Source organism: Lampetra planeri, chromosome 44, assembly GCF_965212315.1.
Source record: "Lampetra planeri chromosome 44, kcLamPlan1.2.h2, whole genome shotgun sequence".
Lineage (NCBI taxonomy): Eukaryota > Metazoa > Chordata > Hyperoartia > Petromyzontiformes > Petromyzontidae > Lampetra > Lampetra planeri.
This window is the reverse complement of record NC_136150.1, coordinates 3,687,317-3,709,615: the sequence shown is the minus strand read 5'-3', so window position 1 is coordinate 3,709,615 and position 22,299 is coordinate 3,687,317. Positions and strand designations below refer to the sequence as shown.

At 54.2% G+C, this 22,299-nt stretch overlaps 1 protein-coding gene across 1 annotated transcript; it reads left to right on the top strand.

Moving 5' to 3' along the window:
* Positions 1-1,322: 1,322 nt before the first annotated feature.
* LOC144732818 (histidine ammonia-lyase-like) lies at positions 1,323-20,701 on the top strand. Its single transcript, XM_078614432.1, has 19 exons — positions 1,323-1,381; positions 3,542-3,569; positions 4,358-4,432; positions 4,951-5,023; positions 5,247-5,313; positions 5,710-5,747; positions 6,078-6,203; positions 6,542-6,681; positions 7,380-7,427; positions 9,426-9,573; positions 10,126-10,221; positions 10,426-10,484; positions 11,057-11,137; positions 11,983-12,048; positions 16,917-17,082; positions 18,333-18,467; positions 18,973-19,081; positions 19,813-19,882; positions 19,997-20,701. The coding sequence occupies exons 1-19, from the start codon at positions 1,335-1,337 to the stop codon at positions 20,129-20,131; spliced, it is 1,707 nt and encodes a 568-aa protein (XP_078470558.1). The 5' UTR covers positions 1,323-1,334; the 3' UTR covers positions 20,132-20,701.
* The last annotated feature ends 1,598 nt before the right edge of the window (positions 20,702-22,299 follow it).

Genomic DNA, 22,299 nt, shown 5'->3' with positions numbered 1-22,299 from the left:
TGTAGAGACGTCTAGTGTAGAGGTTTAGTGTAGAGACATCTAGTGTAGAGACATCTAGTGTAGGAGGTGTATGTGTAGAGACATCTAGTGTAGAGGGTTTAGTGTAGAGGATTTAGTGTGTGGACAGGGTCACCAGCAGCATGCGTTTCACGGCGAGGGTGCGTGGTGAGTGGTTGGCCGTCCCGGGCCGCGCCTCGGACTCGGTCTACTCGCTGGGGCTGGAGGCGCTCAAGCGGCACGTGAAGAACAAGCCGGACCACGCGGCCTGGGGGCCCTGGCAGAGGTTCGCTCACCGTGAGGAGGTGCCAGGGGCCTCGGACTCCTGGACCAAGACGACCTGCTGGAGGACGTGCTGCAGGACAAACGACTTCGTGGTAGCTGGGTGAGGAGGTGGACGCGGAGAGGAGGGGTGGGCAGATGGGGATCGAGGCGAACAGGGCTGAGATGGAAGGGAGGGGAGATGTGAGCGTGGAAGGAAGGATTAGGGGATGGGAGCTGATGAAGTGGAGATTTGTATGGGGCGAGAGTACGGGTGACGTTTGGATGGGCGATGTTAAGTGCTGACGAGGAGAGGGCCTGTTTGGGCGAGGTGAGAGTGAGGATGAGGTGAGGGTTTGAAAGAGGGAGATGAGTGGACGAGGTGTAGATTTGGATGAGTTGAGGGAGTGAGGAGGTCTGGGTGAGGGGTGCGAGGGATGCGAGGATGATGAGGTGAGGGTCTGGGTGAGGGATGCGAGGATGATGAGGTGAGGGTCTGGGTGAGGGATGCGAGGGTTGTGAGGATGATGAGGTGTCGGCATGAGGTTGAGGAACCTGGATGATGGAGGGGTGAGTGCTGTCGATGCCGTGTGTATGAGGTGAGGGGTCTGGAGACTGGATGAGGGGAGGTGAGTGCTGGTGAGGTGAGCGACGCGGGTTCGAGCCACTGATGGTGCTGACCACCCCCCCCCCGTGTCCCCCCCCCCCCGTGTCCCCCCCCCCCCGTGTCCACCCCCCCCCCGTGTCCCCCCCCACCCCCGTGTCCCCCCCCCCCCGTGTCCCCCCCCCCCGTGTCCCCCCCCCCCCCGTGTCCCCCCCCCCCCGTGTCCCCCCCCCCCCCGTGTCCCCCCCCCCCCGTGTCCCCCCCCCCCCGTGTCCCCCCCCCCCCGTGTCCCCCCCCCCCCGTGTCCCCCCCCCCCCCGTGTCCCCCCCCCCCGTGTCCCCCCCCCCCCGTGTCCCCCCCCCCCGTGTCCCCCCCCCCCGTGTCCCCCCCCCCCCGTGTCCCCCCCCCCCCCGTGTCCCCCCCCCCGTGTCCCCCCCCCCCCCCGTGTCCCCCAGCCCTGGAGGGAGACGCCATGTCAGAGGACTTCTACCCCTCGCAGCCCGAGAGACTCCAACCCTGGTGAGTGACCCCCCCCCCTCACCCCCCCAGCCCTGGTGAGTGACCCCCCCCCCCTCACCGCCCCAACCCTGGTGAGTGACCCCCCATCACCCCCCAGCCCTGGTGAGTGACCCCCCCCCTCACCCCCCAGCCCTGGTGAGTGACCCCCCCCCCTCACCCCCCAGCCCTGGTGAGTGACCCCCCCCCCTCACCCCCCAGCCCTGGTGAGTGACCCCCCCCCTCACCCCCCCAGCCCTGGTGAGTGACCCCCCCCCTCACCCCCCCCAGCCCTGGTGAGTGACCCCCCCCTCACCCCCCCCAGCCCTGGTGAGTGACCCCCCCCCTCACCCCCCCAGCCCTGGTGAGTGACCCCCCCCCTCACCCCCCCCAGCCCTGGTGAGTGACCCCCCCCCTCACCCCCCCCAGCCCTGGTGAGTGACCCCCCCCCTCACCCCCCCCAGCCCTGGTGAGTGACCCCCCCCTCACCCCCCCCCAGCCCTGGTGAGTGACCCCCCCCCTCACCCCCCCCGCCCTGGTGAGTGACCCCCCCCCTCACCCCCCAGCCCTGGTGAGTGACCCCCCCCCTCACCCCCCAGCCCTGGTGAGTGACCCCCCCCCTCACCCCCCCCGCCCTGGTGAGTGACCCCCCCCCTCACCCCCCAGCCCTGGTGAGTGACCCCCCCCCCTCACACACCAGCCCTGGTGAGTGACCCCCCCCCCTCACCCCCCCCCGCCCTGGTGAGTGACCCCCCCCTAACCCCCCCCGCCCTGGTGAGTGACCCCCCCTTCACCCCCCCAGCCCTGGTGAGTGACTCACCAGGGCGATTAAACATTACTATGTAAACTTGCTCACTGATTTGAAAAACAAAAATATTTTTTCGCAGAAATGTTTTGGATTCATCAGTAATGCATGGGGGTGGCGTGGGGGGGAGTGTGGAGGTCGCGGTGTGGTGGGGGAGGGGATCTCGACAGAGTTTACCTGGAGCGGTGTTTGAGTTTCGGTTTCGGCCGCCAGAGGGCAGTAGACAGCATGAGTCACTGCTACACCAAAAACTAAACGATTTTTGTTAAATTATTATTTTACCAGGTCAGGCCCACTGAGCTATGTAGAGCTCTCGTTTGCTAGAAGTCGACCTGGCTATCACAGATGATGGCTCAACGAAGTGGCCTATCATTGCGTGAACATGTATAGTGGCCAAATTAACCTCAACGCACTTTGTTTCTCAATGTGGAGGGGCAGAAAACCGGGAGGACTCGGAGAAAAATCCACGTGACCACTGGGAAAGAGACACACAAACTCCAAATATACAGCAGCAGGCATTGTCAGGGTTGGGATCGAACCCACGACCTCCTGTATACCAGGCGAGGTAGTTAACATCTCCTAGTCACCGTGATGATTATGATGATAAGAGAGACACACAAACTCCAAATATACAGCAGCAGGCATTGCCAGGGTTAGGATCGAACCCACAACCTCCTTCATACGAGGCAAGAGAGTCACCATCTCGCCACCGTGCTTTGGTGCAGCTTAGATACCTTGGAGTCGTTTTGAGTCATCAATCTTTCTTTTGTGTGCCACTCAGTGCCCTGGAGCCAAGGTGACTTCCTGCTGCTCAAATAAGCAACGAGGCAGTCCACGTTCCTATGGCGAGGGCGAGTCTGATATTATGGGACACCCACTGTTGACTTGCTCATTAAGTGGTGAATAAGTTTATCGACCCCGGAGGGAGGGAGGGTGATGGGTTGCGTCAACCAAACTCCGCCGCTGGGCCGCTGTGGATCTTACCCGGATGTTCATGGAACTTGCTGCGGAAAAATGCCACTTGGGATGGGTGAATGCAACTTGGGATAGTTGAATGGAACTTGGGATAGTTGAATGGAACTTGGATGGGTGAATGTAACTTGGGATGGGTGAATGCAACTTGGGATGGGTGAATGGAACTGGGATGGGTGAATGGAACTGGGATGAGTGAATGGAACTTGGGATAGTTGAATGCAACTTGGGATAGTTGAATGGAACTGGGATATTTGAATGCAACTGAGATAGTTGAATGCAACTTGGGATAGTTGAATGGAACTGGGATATTTGAATGCAACTGGGATAGTTGAATGCAACTTGGGATGGGTGAATAGAACTTGGGATGGGTGAATGTAACTTGTCAACGCAATGTCTTGTTGCAGGAACATCACTTACAAGGAGCCAGAAGAGGTGACGTCACACGCACTCACCTTCTGACACTCAACCCACACTGTAGGAGGATGTGGCCAAGTGTGTGCGTGTGCGTTGTCTTTGTGTGTTGCTATGGTGTGTGTCTATCAGCGTGTATGTGTAGCTGGGAGCGGTAGTGTAACGGTTAGTGCTACGAACCCGGGGACCCGAGTTCGATTCCCGCTCACGGCCAACACCAGTGATAATATAATTATCTGAAAAGGTCATGGGCCTCCCCTAGGTCAACTCAGCCTCAAATTAGTACCTAGTGTGATGTGTAAACATCGCCACTAGGGAGACAAAGGCGGCCGGGCATGGTGCTGGCTTACCCACTCCCTCGTGTGTCGTTCTCGCCTTCATAGGTCCTCGCTAACAGCACTTGCCCCAACAGTCTGTTGAAGGCTATACGGGGAATCTTCATTTTAGTTTTATGTGTGTCTATGGGGAGCGGTAGTGTAGCAGGTCGCGCGCCGTGTGATGAAACCGGCGACCCGAGTTCGATTCCCGCTCATGGCCACCAACACCAGTGACGATTATGTGAACTCATCGTCCTCCCCTAGGTCAACTCAGCCTCAAATTAGTACCTAGTGTGATGTGTAAACATCACCACTTGGGAGACAATGGCGGCCGGGCGTGGTGCTGGCCCACCCACCCTCGCGTGTGCCATTCTGGCCTCGCTAAACACCACTTGCCCCAACAGTCTGTGAAGGCTACACGGGGCATCTGTGTATTGGTGTGTATATCTGCGTGTATATCTGCGTGTGCTTCCACGTGTCCTCGCTGTGCAGTTTCTGAGCTTGGATGGCAACAGTTTGAGCACTCGGGAGCTGCTGCGTCTGGGCAAAAGCCACTTCAAGATCAAGGTGAGGCCCACAGGGCAGGTCACCAGGTCATTGGGTTGCAGGCCAATGAGTCGGCAGGTCACGAGGACACGGGCAGACACCGTGGGTTCGAGATTTGAAGCTTTCGTGATTGCAAGGATTCATATTCTTAGGTTTTTTCGGTAAAGTCACGTAGGTAAAAAATTTAAATTAATATAAGCAAAATTAAAATAAAAATCACGACGTTTCGGAGGCAACACCAGCTTACACCTGAAGACGGAAGCTTGTGTTGCCTCCGAAACGTCGTGATTTTTATTTATTTTTATTTTACTTTTATTAATTTTTCTTTTTTACCTACGTGACTTTACCGAAAAAACCTAAGAATAAGACACCGTGGGGTTCACCTTGCCCCACTACATCGTGGGGCATCGCTCCACCTCCATCGTGGAGCCCTACTCCATCGTGGGGCTTGCCTCACCCAGCTCCACCATGGGGCACCGCTCCACCGTGAGACTTCCCTCCGCCGTGGGGCCACTCATGCTGCACCTGTGTCTCCTCAGCTCACGGAGGAGGCCCAGGTCAGGATCAGGAAATCGCGCGAGCTACTGGAGACCATCATCCAGGAGAACAAAGGTCAGCCCAGGGTCACACTAAAGGTCACACCAAAGGTCACACCAAAGTTCACACCAAAGGTCACGCTGAGCACGTTTAGAGTGTCACAGTGTCCCACCTGCACTGAACACGTGATGTCACTGTGTCCCACCTGCACTGAACACGTGGTGTCACGGTGTCACACCTGCACTGAACACGTGTGAAGTGTCACCGTGTCACACCTGCACCCGTGTGTGCGCCACAGTGGTTTACGGAATCACGACGGGATTTGGCAAGTTCGCCCGCACGGTCATCCCAAGCAACAAGCTCAAGTGAGCAAGCATCACGCAGCATCACACAACCACACAACATCACACCAACATCACACCAACACCACCACACAACATCACACCAACATCACACCAACACCACCACACAGCACCACACCACTACTACCACACAGCAGCGCACTGACACCACCGCACAATATCACATCAGCACAGACACAGCATCACAAAGCATCACACCACCACTACACAGCATCACACCACTACCACCGCACAGCACCACACCACTACAACCACTACCACCACTACCACACAGCATCACACCACCACCACCACACAGCACTACACCACCACACAGCATCATACCACCACCACCACCACACACCACACCAACACCACCCCACGGAGACGGGTGATGATGTCGCGTCTCTGTCGTCGCAGGGAGCTGCAGGAGAACCTCATCCGCTCGCACGCAGCAGGTGAGGGGGGGGTGCTGGTCTGGGGGCGCGTCGGGGCCAGGGCTTGCCACCTGTGCGGGCAACTGATTCATCGTCACAGCGAATTTCCCATGTTCTGACTGGCCCAGTGCAACCCTACCACTCACTCACAGCCACCCGCCCACCCGCCCGCTCAGTCACCCACCCACTGACCCGTTTGCCCACTCACTCACTCACCCACCAACTATCGATGTCACCCATCCGGGGTAGGTCCGTGCAAAGGTGGTAACTCTCCCGCGGTGGCATCGCCTGTGCCGTGCAGCTGTGATGCCCCCGCGTGACGCCACGTGTCTGTCTGTCGCGGTCGTGCAGGAGTGGGGAAGCCCCTCCTGCCGGAGCGGACCCGCATGCTGCTCGCACTGCGCATCAACGTCCTCGCCAAGGGCTACAGCGGCATCTCCCCAGAATCCATCAGCCGCATGATCAGCGCATTCAACGGTGAGGCCGTGCCCCGAGCTGTCTCCAGCATCGCGGCCTTCAGCGTCGACATCTCCAGCATCACGATCTCTAGGATAACGATCTCTAGAATCACCATCTCTATAATCGTGATCTAGAATCACGATCTCCAGCATCAACATCTCCAGCATCACGATCTCTAGAATCACGATCTCTAGAATCACGATCTCTAGCTTCACGATCTCCAGCATCAACATCTCCAGCATCACGATTTATAGGATCACGATCTCCAGCATCAACCTCTCCAGCACCACGATCTCCCGCGTTACAATCTCTATAAATCACAATCTCGAGCGTCACGTGTGCGTGTGCGCGTGCAGCGTCGTGTCTGCCCTACGTGCCGGAGAAGGGCACGGTGGGGGCGAGCGGGGACCTGGCCCCCCTGGCGCACCTGGCGCTCGGCCTCATGGGCGAGGGGAAGATGTGGTCGCCCAGGAGCGGTTGGGCCGATGCGAAATACGTACGCCACGCGAGAACACACGCACACACGCACACGCACGCGCACACACATGCACACACACGCACACGCACGCACACACACGCGCACGCACACACACGCACGCACACACACGCACACACATGCACACACACATGCATGCACACACGCACACACACACGCGCACGCACACACGAAGACAAAGATCCCACGTGTGACCTTACAGACTGTAGGAGCAAGCGCTGTTAGTAGCGAGCACCTATGAAGGCCGGCACGGCACACGAGTGGGTGGCCAGCACCACACTGGACCGTCTTTGTCTCCCCAATGGCGATATTCACACCGCACCAGATATTCATTTGAGGCTGAGTCGACCTAGGGGAGGCCCAAGACCGGTTCAGATAACCGTCAGTACACGTGCACACACACACACACACGCATACACACATTCACACACACACACAGCGGCCGTTCGCCACTAAGTTGCGGGGATGTGACCACGGGGAGTTTGTGCCATGCTAGGCGCACTCTGACGTGGTTGGGAAGTTGCTTTTATTGAGACGCTAAGTGGTTTTCCTATGGACTAACTCAACCCCACCATAGGAATGTGGAATCCCCACCGCTGGCTCTCCAGGGGCTCTGCACAGGCGATGAGCACGCACGCCTCAACGCTCATAGCAGCAGTCGCAACAACAGGAGCTCACTGTGACTCTGTCTCTTCCAGGTGCTGCAGGCTCATGGACTTTCTCCGATATCGTTCCGCCCCAAGGAGGTAGGGCACGCGGTGGCACTGCTGCAGCTGCCTCGCCGCTACAGCCACTGCTGCAGCTGCCTCGCCGCTACAGCCACTGCTGCAGCTGCCTCCTCGCTTGCCGAGACAAAGCCCTCGCCGAGGGCTCACGACTCGAGCCGAGCTCTGACGACTGTTGCTCCTGCTGCTCTGACTGATGCTACTGTTGCTGCTCCGACTGATGCTACTGCTGCTGCTACTACTGCTGCTGCTAATACTGCTGTTTCTGCTACTACTGCTACTGCTCCGACTGCTGCTTCTGCTACTGCTGCTGCTACTGCTGCTACTGCTGTTGCTACTGCTGTTGCTACTGCTGCTGCTACTACTGCTGCTGCTACTGCTGCTGCTACTGCTGCTGCTGCTCCGGCGGCTGCGTGTATTCCCACTGAATAATTTCCGGGGTAATTTGGCAAATTTAGACCGTGGCGTCGGCCGCCTCTTGCGAACGACGTCACGGGATCTCTAACGTCCAGGGTGAAGAAGAGCAGACGGCGCGTGGCAATATTGTCACGGCTCATGCTGCAGCAGCAGTTAACCGGGGCGGCCGCTTAATCCGAACCGTGGGATCTGTGCAACAAAAAGGGTGACCACGCTGCTTGCCGCTGGGCCAGCCGCCCCGTGGGCAGTGGGACAGAGAAACGAGACTCCCGTGCGTCTCTCCACACACCAATATGCATCGTGCACAATCAGAACCTTTATTTGTGCTGCAGGGGCAATCGGATGAGCTGCAAGGATTTTCTTTTCCTCGCAGATGTCCAGTAGGGGCACGGCGTCAGTAATTTACAATAAACAATGCAAAGACGCGATAGGAGCGGGAAGGTAACCAAATGTCAAAACATTCATACGAAAACTAAACTTGTTATTTCACCAGGTGAAGCCCCAATGGGCTATTCGCTTCTTTTTCAGAAGCAACCTGGCCACAAATGATGGTACTTTCAGCCCATTGGTCAGTCTTCATCACACTGCAGAGTTGTCGAAATTCGACTACGGGTTTGACCTGCTTTGAGTGGTAATCTCCTGCCAAGGACAACTCTGCAGTGCTGCGGCATTTGTTGCGCTGATGAGACCCGAAACGGACAATTCTAGTGCGCCTGAACTCTGTAAAAGCCTCGTCGTGTTGGGGGAGAGTTGCAGAGGGTACCGGCCGTGCAGAGAGCAGAGAGAGGCTCTGCTTGGCAGAACACATTTTGAGTAGGGGGAGGGCAGGTAATCTTCTTGGTTCTTTCGGTAAAGTCACGTAGAATGGAAATAATAAAATAATAAAAATAAAACATTATATCTTATTTTATCATATTATTATATTACTTTATTATGTTTTATTTTTATTATTTTATTATTTCCATTCTACGTGACTTTACCGAAAGAACCAAGAACACACAGACACACTTTTTTTTTGCCCGTATTGAAACGGCTGTACGCTGTATGGACCTGAAAACTCAATTTCCCTGTACAAGAATACGCTGTAGTCACGAAAGCTTTAAAACGTCTGGTAATCTCAACAATTCATTAACTTAATAATCAAACCGCAAATTCACAATGTGTGTCTTTAATTTATTAAGACTTAGCCGACTCATTCACCTGCATTGTTTGGGATAGGAGGTTATCTGCATAACGATAGTGAACGTACTCGCAATGTCGGCTTGTCCCACTGTGTCCCCCCCATCCTGGTGCCCCCCGCCCCCCCTATCCCTCTTTAGGGCTCTTTGTGCGTGACAATTTATTTTCGTGAAAATTTTTTTCCAAAACTTTACACTTTTTAGGAAAAATTGCTTAATGGTGGCAGGCAATCATCTGACCCATAGGTGGCAGCCATCTCAAGCCAGAGGACGAGAGGACTCTAGCCGCCACGCATATAAAGGATTTATAGTGAAAAACTTTGTTTTTACGGGTTATACTTGTTCTTGCACGAGATTTGCTTTCATCGGGTCACTGAGCGAAGTTCCGCCATCCTCTGACTTGCCCCCCCCCATCCCTCTTCAGGGCCTGGCCCTCATCAACGGGACCCAGATGATCACGGCGCTGGGGGCGGAGGCCGTGGAGCGGGCCGCCTCCATCACCCGGCAGGCGGACGTGATCGCGGCGCTCACCCTGGAGGTGCTCAAGGGCACCACCAACGCGTTCGACAGCGGTGAGCGCCGTGGGAGGAGGTGGCCGTGGTTTGCCGCGGCCACCACCTCCCAGGTGAACACGAGGCGCCATCTCCGTTGCCGGTGGTAATTTGAAAATGAAACTGTTTTTTTATTTGGCTAGGTGAGGCCCACTGAGCTATATACAGCTCTTCTTCATAAGCGGCCTTATTGAGCTATCACAAATGATAGCTCAACTTAGTGGTCTATCATGTGGACATTTATATCAGCCGAATATTCTCGGCGCAAATTTCTAAATTTCAAAAACCGGAGGACCCGGAGAAAAATCCACGCGACCACGGCTAGAGAGACACGCAAACTCCAAATATACAGCAGCAAGCATCGGGGTCGGGATCGAACCCACGACCTCCTGTATACCAGGCGAGGGGGTTAACACCTCACCACCGCAGCCAGATGATGGAGAGGCTGCCACTGTTTCTGCGAAGAGTGCCGAAAGCGATCGGTCGTCCACTCAGCCTCGCGCCAAACTCGCGTAGCGCACGGACGTCGGGGTGACTGTGGCCGGCGAGCGTAACGCGTGCCCTCTCCGGCAGACATCCACGAGCTGCGTCCTCACCCGGGGCAGAAGGAGGTGGCTTTCCGATTCCGCTCCCTGCTGGACTCGGACCACCACCCGTCCCAGATCGCCGGTCTCCACGCGCCCCACCAACCCACACCCTGCTCCACCACCACCACCACAACCGCCACCGCACCAACTCAATATCCCGCACGCCTCCAATCCCTGCACCGCACACGCTTTCTCACCGCCGCACTCAAATCAGCGAAAGTTTGAGTCACGCGGCCCAAATCCCTGTGGGTGATCTGAGTAACGCGTGGATTGTGCCGTCCCACAGAGAGCCACAGGTTCTGTGACCGGGTCCAGGACGCGTACACGCTGCGCTGCTGCCCGCAGGTACCGCCGCGACCGTGTCCGCACACTCGATCACGTGTGCTCGCTGAGCGAGAGCGTGAGAGGCGTGTGTGTGTGCGAGTGAGAGACGTGTGTGTGTGTATGCGTGTGTGAGCGGTAGTGTAGCGGTTAGCGCGCTGCGATATAAACCTGGCGACCCGGGTTCGATTGCCGCTCACGGCCAACACCGGTGACGATTATCTGAACCAGTCCTGGGCCTCCCCTAGGTCGACTCAGCCTCAAATTAGTAACTGGTGCGATGTGTAAACATCGCCACTGGGGAGACAAAGGCGGCCAGGCGTGGTGTTGGCCACCCACCCCCTCGTGTGCCGAGTCGGCCTTTATAGGTGCCCGCTAACAGCACTTGCCCCGACAGTCTGTTAAGGCTATATGGGGGATCTTTGTCTTTGTGCAGCCAGGGGTTCAGTGACCGGGTGCAAGATGCAGTGAATGACACTGCCCGCCCTTGCAGGGTTGCCCAGTCTTCAAGCTGACAGAGTTTGATAGATCACAGTTGGGTGAGACTGCTGCCCTACTGCCCCGTGAGCTGCCCTGTGTCCCGTGTTGTTGTCCAGGTGCACGGCATCGTGAATGACACCATCAGCTTTGTGCAGAAAGTCATCCAGACGGAGATGAACAGCGCGACCGACAACCCCGTATCCACACACCTGCAGCTCGCACCCCACACGTATACACAAACACGGCACAATACACACAAAGACATACACAATAGCAACACCAACACAAAAGCACCACCAACACACCTAAAAAGACAAAGATCCCCCAGTATAGCCTCATCAGACTTTTGGGGCAAGTGCTGTTTATAGCGAGCACCACCTATGGAGGCCGGCACAACACACACGAACACAGCACAACCAACAACAAGAAGCGCCATTCGCCACTAAGTGGCGGTGACATCACCACGGTGCCTGTGCCAGGCCAGGTGCACCTTGAGGTCACGTGAAGTGTCGAAGGGCTCGCTGGCAGAAGGTAAATGGGACAGACCCAGCAGGTTCCATGGGTTGGCTGACCGAGATGACTGGCAGATGCACCAGCTGTACCCACTATTGTGTCAACATCACAACACACACATATACACTAGCAAATACACACACACAAATAATCACCAACACACCTATACACCAACATCACACACGCACACACACAAATACGGTAATCACCAACACACCGATACAGCAACATCACACACACGCACACACACAAATACGGTAATCACCAACACACCTATACAGCAACATCACACACACGCACACACACAAATACGGTAATCACCAACACACCTATACAGCAACATCACACACACGCACACACACAAATACGGTAATCACCAACACACCTATACAGCAACATCACACACACGCACACACACAAATACGGCAATCACCAACACACCTATACAGCAACATCACACACACGCGCGCACACGCACAAATCGGCAACACAAACACGGCAGCCTCACGATCCTTGACAGCAGCGCGAGATGGTGTTTTACGAGCGAGGTGAGACCATCTCTGGGGGCAACTTCCACGGAGAATACCCTGCGAAGGTCAGTCACCTCCTCTCCTCTCGCACGGCGGGGAGTTGACGGGCAATGTCTCTCTGCCCACGTGGAAGGTTGCATGAGCTTGAGCTCTCGTCAGCTCGATAAAACTGAAGCAATTATGTTTTGGTTCTCGTTAACTTTTGCTTGACTCTGGATTCACTTCACCGGCGTTCCATCCACTAGCACGTGGACTTCAAGTTCCCTGTCCGCGCATCAAAATCCACCCGCGGCCTTGCCTCCTCCTTCACTCTACAACCTCCTCCCCTACTGGGCCTCAGCCTTGAATGAGGGCACTTTGAGAGCTGGCGCTCAAACCCCAGTGGCTTTTGGGACTTGAATTTTCACCGTGAGAGAGTTGACGGGCAACGTCTCTCTGTCCGCGTGGAGGTTGGCGACGGCTTCAGGGGCAACCTGCGCTGGCTTCCGCTGGCCGAACGGAGACGCTATACGGTCGCACTCATTGCGCACAAAGTGCTTGCCACGAATGAACAACCAATCACCTCGCCGATCTCGTCAAGAGCATAATAAACCTCTTCTTGGTTCTTTCGGTAAAGTCACGTAGAATGTAAATAATAAAATAATAAAAATAAAACATAATAAAATAATTCTCACGACGTTTCGCCACAACGCAAGCAGCCGTCCTCAGGTGAAGAACAGGTCTGTCGAGAAGACAGGTCTACACAGACCTGTTCTTCACCTGAGGACGGCTGCTTGCGTTGTGGCCGAAACGTCGTGAGAATTATTTTATTTTGTTTTATTTTTATTATTTTATTCTTTCCATTCTACGTGACTTTACCGAAAGAACCAAGAAGATGAATCCCTGCAGTCACGAAAGCTTTAAATCGAAATGTAGCATAATAAACCATCGCGCAAACTGCGGTCGTCCTCGCAGCAGCAGCAGCAGCGGCGGCTTTTGGATGTCGATCTGTAATGTGAGGTTATATCCGGGTCGTTGACGGATTACAACTCGTCACGATGATTGGCTCTGCCGGTGCTGGTTTATTACAGATCGAGCAAAGGCGGTGGTCACCGCATCGCGTGGCGCTTCTGCGGCCGTCTGGAACACTCTTCCTGCCGATGTTAGGAAGCCACCGGAGCTGTGCACTTTTAAATAATCTAGATTGAACATTTATTACTCTTTGGTTCTTTCGGTAAAGTCACGTGGGTATAAAATAAAATAGAACACGACGTTTCGGGCCCAACACAAGCGTCCATCATCAGGTGGGAGAGCCATGGCCTGCTGCTGACGGACGCTTGTGTTGCGCCCGAAACGTCGCGATTCATTTTATTTTATTTTCTACCCACGTGACTTTACCGAAAGAACCAAAGAGTATGGATTCCTGCAGTCACGAAAGCTTCAAATCGAGATTGAACATTTACTTCTCTAGAACTGATTTTTGTGTTTAGTTTGTTGTCCTTCCCCCGCGCCTCCGATTAGCGCGGTTGGCTACGTACGGTGCGAAAAGAAGTTGAACGCACAAGCTCGTGTCACGTCCAGGCTGGATTTCTTTGGTCTCGCCAACATTCCTGCAGCAAATCTAACTACTGCTGCTCCACAACGTCACTGCCCAGACACCAGAGTACCAAACGAACGGCCTACGACATTCTACAGATTGCGTAGGCCGAGATTTGTCTGATTTACGCTTCTCTCAGGGATTGTTTGCCATGTGCTGTGTCTCCTCTGGCACAGTACATAGCTAACCGTGCTAATCGGAGGTGCGTGAATTTCAATGCGAAGAAAGTCGGGGCAGACGGGATCAGACTTTAGTCCTCTCTGACACACACAGACAGACGCACACAGATACCATCACAATTACACACACAGATACCATCACAATTACACATACACACAGATAGCATCACAATTACTCATACACACAGATACTATCACAATTACACACACAGATACCATCACAATTACTCATACACACAGATACTATCACAATTACACACACAGATACCATCACAATTACTCATACACACAGACACTATCACAATTACACACACAGATACCATCACAATTACTCATACACACAGACACTATCACAATTACACACACAGATACCATCACAATTACTCATACACACAGATACCATCACAATTACTCATACACACAGATACTATCACAATTACACACACAGATACTATCACAATTACTCATACACACAGATACTATCACAATTACACACACAGATACCATCACAATTACTCATACACACAGATACTATCACAATTACACATACACACAGACACTATCACAATTACATACACAGATACTATCATAATTACATACACACATATACTATCACAATTACACACACAGATACCATCACAATTACACATACACAGATACTATCACAATTACACATACACACAGACACTATCACAATTACACACACAGATACCATCACAATTACTCATACACAGATACTATCACAATTACACATACACACAGACACTATCACAATTACACATACACAGATACTATCATAATTACACATACACACAGATACCATCACATTTACACATACACAGATACTATCACAATGACACTCACAGACACGATGACAATTACACATACACACAGATACTATCACAATTACACATATACACAGATACTATCACAATTACACACTCACAGACACGATGACAATTACACGCGCAGAGAGCAGAGATGCACACTCTCACAAATACACAGACACCCAACACCCTAACACACCGCAAATGGCAAAACATTCCCCCCACACAGACACGCACTGTCACAAAGACACAGAGGAAAAAGATCCCCCGAGATAGCTTCGAAACAGACTGTTGGTGAGCACCTATTGCGGCCAGTCCGGCACACGCGGTCAGAATTCGAATTCCAGCCAACGTGGGGGTGAGGTCCCACGTGGTGTGGGTGAGACCCGTGCGTCGTGCGCTCTGCTGCGGGGTGCACGGACGTCGCGAGCGTAGGGTCCTTGTGATGGCACCTCCTATTGCTGTGGTGGCACCTCCTATTGTTGTGGTGGCACCTCCTATTGCTGTGGTGGCACCTCCTATTGCTGTGGTGCCACCTCCTATTGCTGTGGTGGCACCTCCTATTGCTGTGGTGGCACCTCCTATTGCTGTGGTGGCACCTCCTATTGCTGTGGTGGCACCTCCTATTGTTGTGGTGGCACCTCCTATTGCTGTGGTGGCACCTCCTATTGCTGTGGTGCCACCTCCTATTGCTGTGGTGGCACCTCCTATTGCTGTGATGGCACCTCCTATTGCTGTGATGGCACCTCCTATTGCTGTGATGGCACCTCCTATTGCTGTGGTGGCACCTCCTATTGCTGTGGTGCCACCTCCTATTGCTGTGGTGGCACATCCTATTGCTGTGATGGCACCTCCTATTGCTGTGGTGGCACCTCCTATTGCTGTGGTGCCACCTCCTATTGCTGTGGTGGCACCTTCTATTGCTGTGATGGCACCTCCTATTGCTGTGATGGCACCTCCTATTGCTGTGATGGCACCTTCTATTGCTGTGATGGCACCTCCTATTGCTGTGATGGCACCTCCTATTGCTGTGATGGCACCTCCTATTGCTGTGATGGCACCTTCTATTGCTGTGATGGCACCTCCTATTGCTGTGGTGGCACCTCCTATTGCTGTGGTGGCACCTCCTATTGCTGTGGTGGCACCTCCTATTGTTGTGGTGGCACCTCCTATTGCTGTGATGGCACCTCCTATTGCTGTGGTGGCACCTCCTATTGCTGTGGTGGCACCTCCTATTGTTGTGGTGGCACCTCCTATTGCTGTGGTGGCACCTCCTATTGCTGTGGTGGCACCTCCTATTGCTGTGGTGGCACCTCCTATTGTTGTGATGGCACCTCCTATTGCTGTGGTGCCACCTCCTATTGCTGTGGTGGCACCTCCTATTGTTGTGGTGGCACCTCCTATTGCTGTGGTGGCACCTCCTATTGCTGTGATGGCACCTCCTATTGCTGTGGTGGCACCTCCTATTGCTGTGATGGCACCTCCTATTGCTGTGGTGGCACCTCCTATTGTTGTGGTGGCACCTCCTATTGCTGTGGTGGCACCTCCTATTGCTGTGATGGCACCTCCTATTGCTGTGGTGGCACCTCCTATTGTTGTGGTGGCACCTCCTATTGCTGTGGTGGCACCTCCTATTGCTGTGATGGCACCTTCTATTGCTGTGGTGGCACCTCATATTGCTGTGGTGGCACCTCCTATTGCTGTGGTGGCACCTCCTATTGCTGTGATGGCACCTCCTATTGCTGTGGTGCCACCTTCTATTGCTGTGATGGCACCTCCTATTGCCGTGATGGCACCTCCTATTGCCGTGATGGCACCTCCTATTGCTGTGATGGCACCTCCTATTGCTGTGATGGCACCTCCTATTGCTGTGGTGGCACCTTCTATTGCTGTGATGGCACCTCCTATTGCTGTGGTGGCACTTCTATTGCTGTGATGGCACCTCCTATTGCTGTGATGGCACCTTCTATTGCTGTGATGGCACCTCCTATTGCTGTGGTGCCACCTCCTATTGCTGTGGTGCCACCTTCTATTGCTGTGATGGCACCTCCTATTGCTGTGATGGCACCTCCTATTGCTGTGATGGCACCTTCTATTGCTGTGATGGCACCTCCTATTGCTGTGGTGCCACCTCCTATTGCTGTGGTGCCACCTTCTATTGCTGTGATGGCACCTCCTATTGCTGTGATGGCACCTCCTATTGCTGTGATGGCACCTCCTATTGCTGCGGTGGCACCTTCTATTGCTGTGATGGCACCTATTGCTGTGATGGCACCTCATATTGCTGCGGTGGCACCTCCTATTGCTGCGGCCATTCCCCGTGTGACGGTGCGGTGGGCCCGTTGCGCCAGGTGCTGGACTACTTGGCGATCGGAGTGCACGAGTTGGCGGCCATCAGCGAGCGGAGGATCGAGCGGCTGTGCAACCCGTCCCTGAGCGAGCTGCCCGCGTTCCTCGTGAACGAAGGAGGCCTCAACTCGGGCTTCATGATCGCGCACTGCACCGCCGCCTCGCTCGGTACGCAGGGCCACGTGCCTCTCGCACAGCCTTGCACCCTCCCGCTGGAATGAACTTCCGCTGTGCGTTAAGCAGTCCCCCCTTCTTAACCTCCTTTCGTTCCTCCATTAAAGCATCACCTCCTCTTCTCCATTGCCCATTCACTTACTATTCCCTCCCGTCGCCCCTCCACTCTATCCTGTCCCCCCCCCCCCCCCATAGTCCCTTTTGTGAACCCAATGTGTGCCAGAGGTCGCAACCGGGTACCCGATACCCGTACCCTACCCGATACCCGGCTACCCGTACCCGGCCGGGTACGGGTACCCGTTTGCGACCCTGGTGCGGCCGGGTACGGGTACGGGTAAGGAATCAAAACCCGTTTGAGACCTCTGATGTGTGCCCTCTGTTACAGTCACTCATTGCTCGGCACTTGAACGCCCTTGCCATCTTCATCACTCTATTTCTGATACCGCTTTCAAACCACGTAAAGCACATTGGGCTAAAGCGAACGTGACCGAGATGTTAACTACCTCGCCTGGTATACAGGAGGTCGTGCGTTCAATCCCTACCCTGACGCCTGCAGCTGTATATTTGGTCGCGTGGACTTTTTTTGCGGGTCCTCGGGGTTTTCCCTCCACATTTAGAATGAACATCACGCGTCTAGACGAATTGGCTGATATAAATTTCCACGTGAGGATAAGCCACTTGGTTGAGCTAATCATTTGTGGCGAGGTCGCTACGAGGCTCAGCTGGGCCTTACCTGGTAAAAATGTAACAAGAAAAATTGTGTTTAGTTTTTTATTTAAAGCTTTCGTGACTGCAGGGATTCATCTTCTTGGTTCTTTCGGTAAAGTCACGTAGAAGGGAAGTAATAAAATAATAAAAATAAGACATTTTTTTATTTTATTATGTTTTATTTTTATTACTTTATTATTTCCCTTCTACGTGACTTTACCAAAAGAACCAAGAAAATAGTGTTTAGTTTTAGGTTTCTAAATATAAGAGGACGTGTCCGTGCGCGGTCCGCACGGACCCGGCGTGCGGAAGGCGTGCGCCGTGTTCAAAGTTAATGTATTAGGTGTAGCCCTGTGAGCCATTCGGCTCTTGAATCGGGTGCAACCGCAACAAACAAAAAACAAAAACAAGAAAACATCTTAAAGTGACTATGTGCAAACAGAAAATCCAAGCAAAGACAGCAAAATATTGCAGAAAAAATCACCATGTGACCGCGGGGTACGGGATGTGTGGACGTGGTGTCTCTTTCCCCGCAGTGTCGGAGAACAAGTGTCTGTGCCACCCTTCGTCCGTCGACTCCCTCTCCACCAGCGCGGCCACCGAGGACCACGTGTCCATGGGCGGCTGGGCCGCGCGCAAGGCCCTGCGCGTCATTGAGCACGTGGAGCAGGGTGTGAAGCACTCTGCAGCGTACACACACACACACACACCGTGTACACACGCATAGTGTACACACACATAGCGTACACACACACACACACCGTGTACACACGCATAGTGTACACACACATAGCGTACACACACACACACCATGTACACACACACACACCGTGTACACACACACACATAGTGTACACACACACACACCGTGTACACACGCATAGTGTACACACACACACACATAGTGTACATACACACACACACCGTGTACACACGCATAGCGTACACACACATAGTGTACACACACACACACCGTGTCCACACACTGTGTAGACACACACTGTATTCACGCATAGTGTACACACACATAGTGTACACACACACACTGTGTGTGTACACACACACCGTGTACACACACACACTGTGTACACACACACACACTGTGTATACACACTGTGTAGAGACACAGTGTCACGTCCCGCTCACGTATCCATGTGCCACGTGTGTCTCTGCCAGTGTTGGCCATCGAGCTGCTGGCCGCGTGCCAGGGCATCGAGTTCCTGCGGCCTCTGCGCACGACCACCCCGCTGGAGAAAGTCTACGACCTGGTCCGCAGCAGCGTCAGGTACGACGAGAGAGGCCGCGCACGCGGCAGCGGCTGCGTGTCCCACCCCCACGCAAGCGTAGGGCTTGTTACGGGGAGAAAGGCGGACAGAAACACAAGGGTGTCTGCACCCACACACGGGGTGTCTACATCCACGTCCGCATCGGTTAACCCTGGGGGGCCATGGGGGGGGGGGGCGCTGTGATCCCCCATAGCCCCACCCCTCGGAGAGGATTCCTATAAAAGGCGGGGAGCCAGAGGGCTCGGGGCCAGTGTGTTAGAAGCTTGCCGGTGAAGACTGAAGACCGGCAGAATAAGCCCTGGGACTCCCCTGGCTCGCTGTCCTTGTCAGGGCCGAGCAGGGCAAGCCAGTGGCGCGGCCCCGAGAGCTCCAGGACCGCTGCTATTGTAAGAGCACGGCCTGGTTAGCTGGGTGCCAGAATTCGTGCTTGACCAGGGCCGGATCAGATAGCCTCCCCTAGCACTCGTAGCAGAGGACTGGGAATAGGACAGTCAGGGGATAGTGCTAGGGGTGTTTCCCATCGAGTACGGGTGAAGGGGCCGTTACCCCTTCAAGTATTGTTACCGCCTTTTGGTTAAATAAAAGAGTGTGCCTCAACTACGTCGTCTGACTCACTGAGAACTCACTACACAAGCGCTGCGGTTTCATCGCTGCCACTTCATAGCCAACGGTGCTTGTTGTTGTGCCGTGTGTGCGACTGGACGTGTGCGTGCGTGCGTGTGCGTCGCAGGCCCTGGATAAAGGACCGCTTCATGGCTCCGGATATAGAGGCCGTGCACCGGATGCTCGTGGAGGAGAAGGTAGGAGCAGCGCATCAACAGAGGGGCTCCGTCAGGTCCTCTCGTCCTCCTTGAGGGCGGCGCGCGCGCGAGGCGCTCACGCTCCGGCGCGCGCCGTCTGTGTGCCCCTTGCAGGTGTGGCAGGTGGCCGAGCCGTACATTAACTGCTACCGGCTCAAGGACCTGCCCGAGTCGAGGCCGGATTCGCCGACGGCGTGCTCGCTCAGCTCGCCCTCTTCGCCCAACAAACGTCGTCGTAGCTGCGATTAGGCTGGGGGGGGGGGAGCGCTCGCTGGTTCTGCTGTCGGTAATTCTAAACCACTACGATAACGATAGCTGACGCCGGCGTTTAGCCACGAAAAGCCTCGCCGAGTCTCACAACTCTTTTGTAAGGAGGGATCTGCGTTTTGATATTCGGCAATCCCGTGGGCGAGCTTTTTTGGCTGAATGCGGGAGGAATGCAGCAGTGCCCGGAGAAAGCCGACCGTGTATCAGGGGCTGACACTCAACAAAAAAACTCAACACTGATTACATTAATTGCTGTCCTGCCAACTTCTGGAGACCTCGAAGCACACGGCAGCATACTCACTCTACTCACACAGCAGCATACAGCAGCATAACAGACTCTACTCTAACACCACACAGCAGCATACAGCAGCATAACAGACTCTACTCTAACACCACACAGCATCACACACAATTTGATTCCACAATACATGTTCCTATGCCCTTTGAGAACATGGCGCGTTACGTGTTAGATTATGTTTGATTAAAGCACCAATCTGTAGGCTCAAGTGTGCAATGTTTGATGTTTAATAAAATCTCTGTCGCTCGAAAAAACAACGTTCCTGCCTTCACGAGGGGCGGCTGTGGCCGAGGAATCGCGGTTGGGTGCGGGGGGCTTAACGAAGATGCAACTTAACCACAGCGCGTTAATCAGAGCGCGTTAATCAGAGCGCGTTAATCAGAGCGCGTTAATCAGAGTGCGTTAATCAGAGTGCGTGTTAACCAGAGTGCGAACTTCTGGGTTAGGACTCCGGTTTTTGTTCAGTAAGGTCAGAGTCCGCGTTCGGTTCTCCCAGGATGAATCGAGCTCACGGTCGTTCGTCAGGCAGTCCGCTTCGTGGTTTATTGTCCTACAACACGTCAGGTGGCTGGAAATTGAAAAAGGAAAACTCCCGACAGAAGTTCCCACCCACAGTACGCATCGGACTAAAACATCCCCTGGTTGCAGCGGTGTTTCGATAGAGATGATGTGGGCGCGTGGAAGAGGAATGTTCACAACCTAGAATTGCAATTTAAAAGACCAATTGCCGACCAAGATATCTGTGGTCACAAGAGCAATCGACCAAGGCCGCACTGCAGTGCGGGTGCCAGGAGAAAGTGCGCTGGACCCGGTGATGTCCCTCCTCCATCTACAACGCGACGTTGCAGCATTGCTCATCGCTGCAGCCTCGGCGTGCAGTCAGACGGCTCAGCGACTGTGACGGCTCAGCAGAGGTCGCTAACGGGTTTTGATTCTTTACCCGTACCCGGCCGCACCAGGGTCTCAAACGGGTACCCGTACCCGTACCCGGCCGTACCCGTACCCTACCCGTACCCGGCCGGGTATCGGGTAGGGTACGGGTATCGGGTACCTGATTGCGACCTCTGGGATGAAGCCATGATGCAGGCGCGGGTGGGTTGATTCTAGGAACTTGAATTGTGAGAAGAAACAAGACGTTGGGAAATGAGTGACAAACAGTTACTCACCAGTGACTCACGGCCTACCCGTACCCGTACCCGGCCGCACCAGGGTCGCAAACGGGTACTCGTACCCGTACCCGGCCGGGTACGGGTAGCCGGGTATCGGGTAGGGTACGGGTATCGGGTACCCGGTTGCGACCTCTGCGGCTCAGCTACTCTTGACAGCTCAGCTACTCTGACATCATAACCCCGCTCTCCCGCACAGCTCTGTCATCACGCTGGGGCTGTCTCACGCGTTACCCAGCTGTTGTGGTTGTTCTCGTGCATCAACAAGCATTGATGAGTGTGTGGCACATTAGGAATGGGCCACTCTTCTCTTTACTTCCAGTGCAGCAATGGAGTAAAGTGTGGTTTTGTGAGGGTCCTCATTTGCTGTGCAGTACATCAATGCGCGTGTGGACACCAGCATGCAATGACTGAGTTGGGCCTGTGGGTGGCTGGTAGGGTCATTGACTAACCTGACCTGTACACCAGCCACGTGGTTAATGGCGACTCGGTCGAGGATTGCTGTGTGTGACACACGTGCTGTTGCATTGTACAGCAAAAGGACCCAAACGTTGTTCTTGATAGCTATAGAAATGTTCTCATCTTTAAGCTTGGCTTTGAATTGCTAGTTTGTGATATGTTCAATAGGAGGGGGTTTAGCACTGAACACTGTAAATGATGAGTACTGGTGTAGTGACGTCATAGAT

Bases quoted from the DNA above. Each gene is read 5' to 3' on its own strand.
- LOC144732818 (XM_078614432.1), top strand. From the start codon at position 1,335: ATGTCAGAGGACTTCTACCCCTCGCAGCCCGAGAGACTCCAACCCTG. The intron at 5,748-6,077 runs GTGAGGGGGGGG...GCGGTCGTGCAG, and splicing joins CATCCGCTCGCACGCAGCAG to GAGTGGGGAAGCCCCTCCTG. The intron at 7,428-9,425 runs GTAGGGCACGCG...ATCCCTCTTCAG, and splicing joins TATCGTTCCGCCCCAAGGAG to GGCCTGGCCCTCATCAACGG.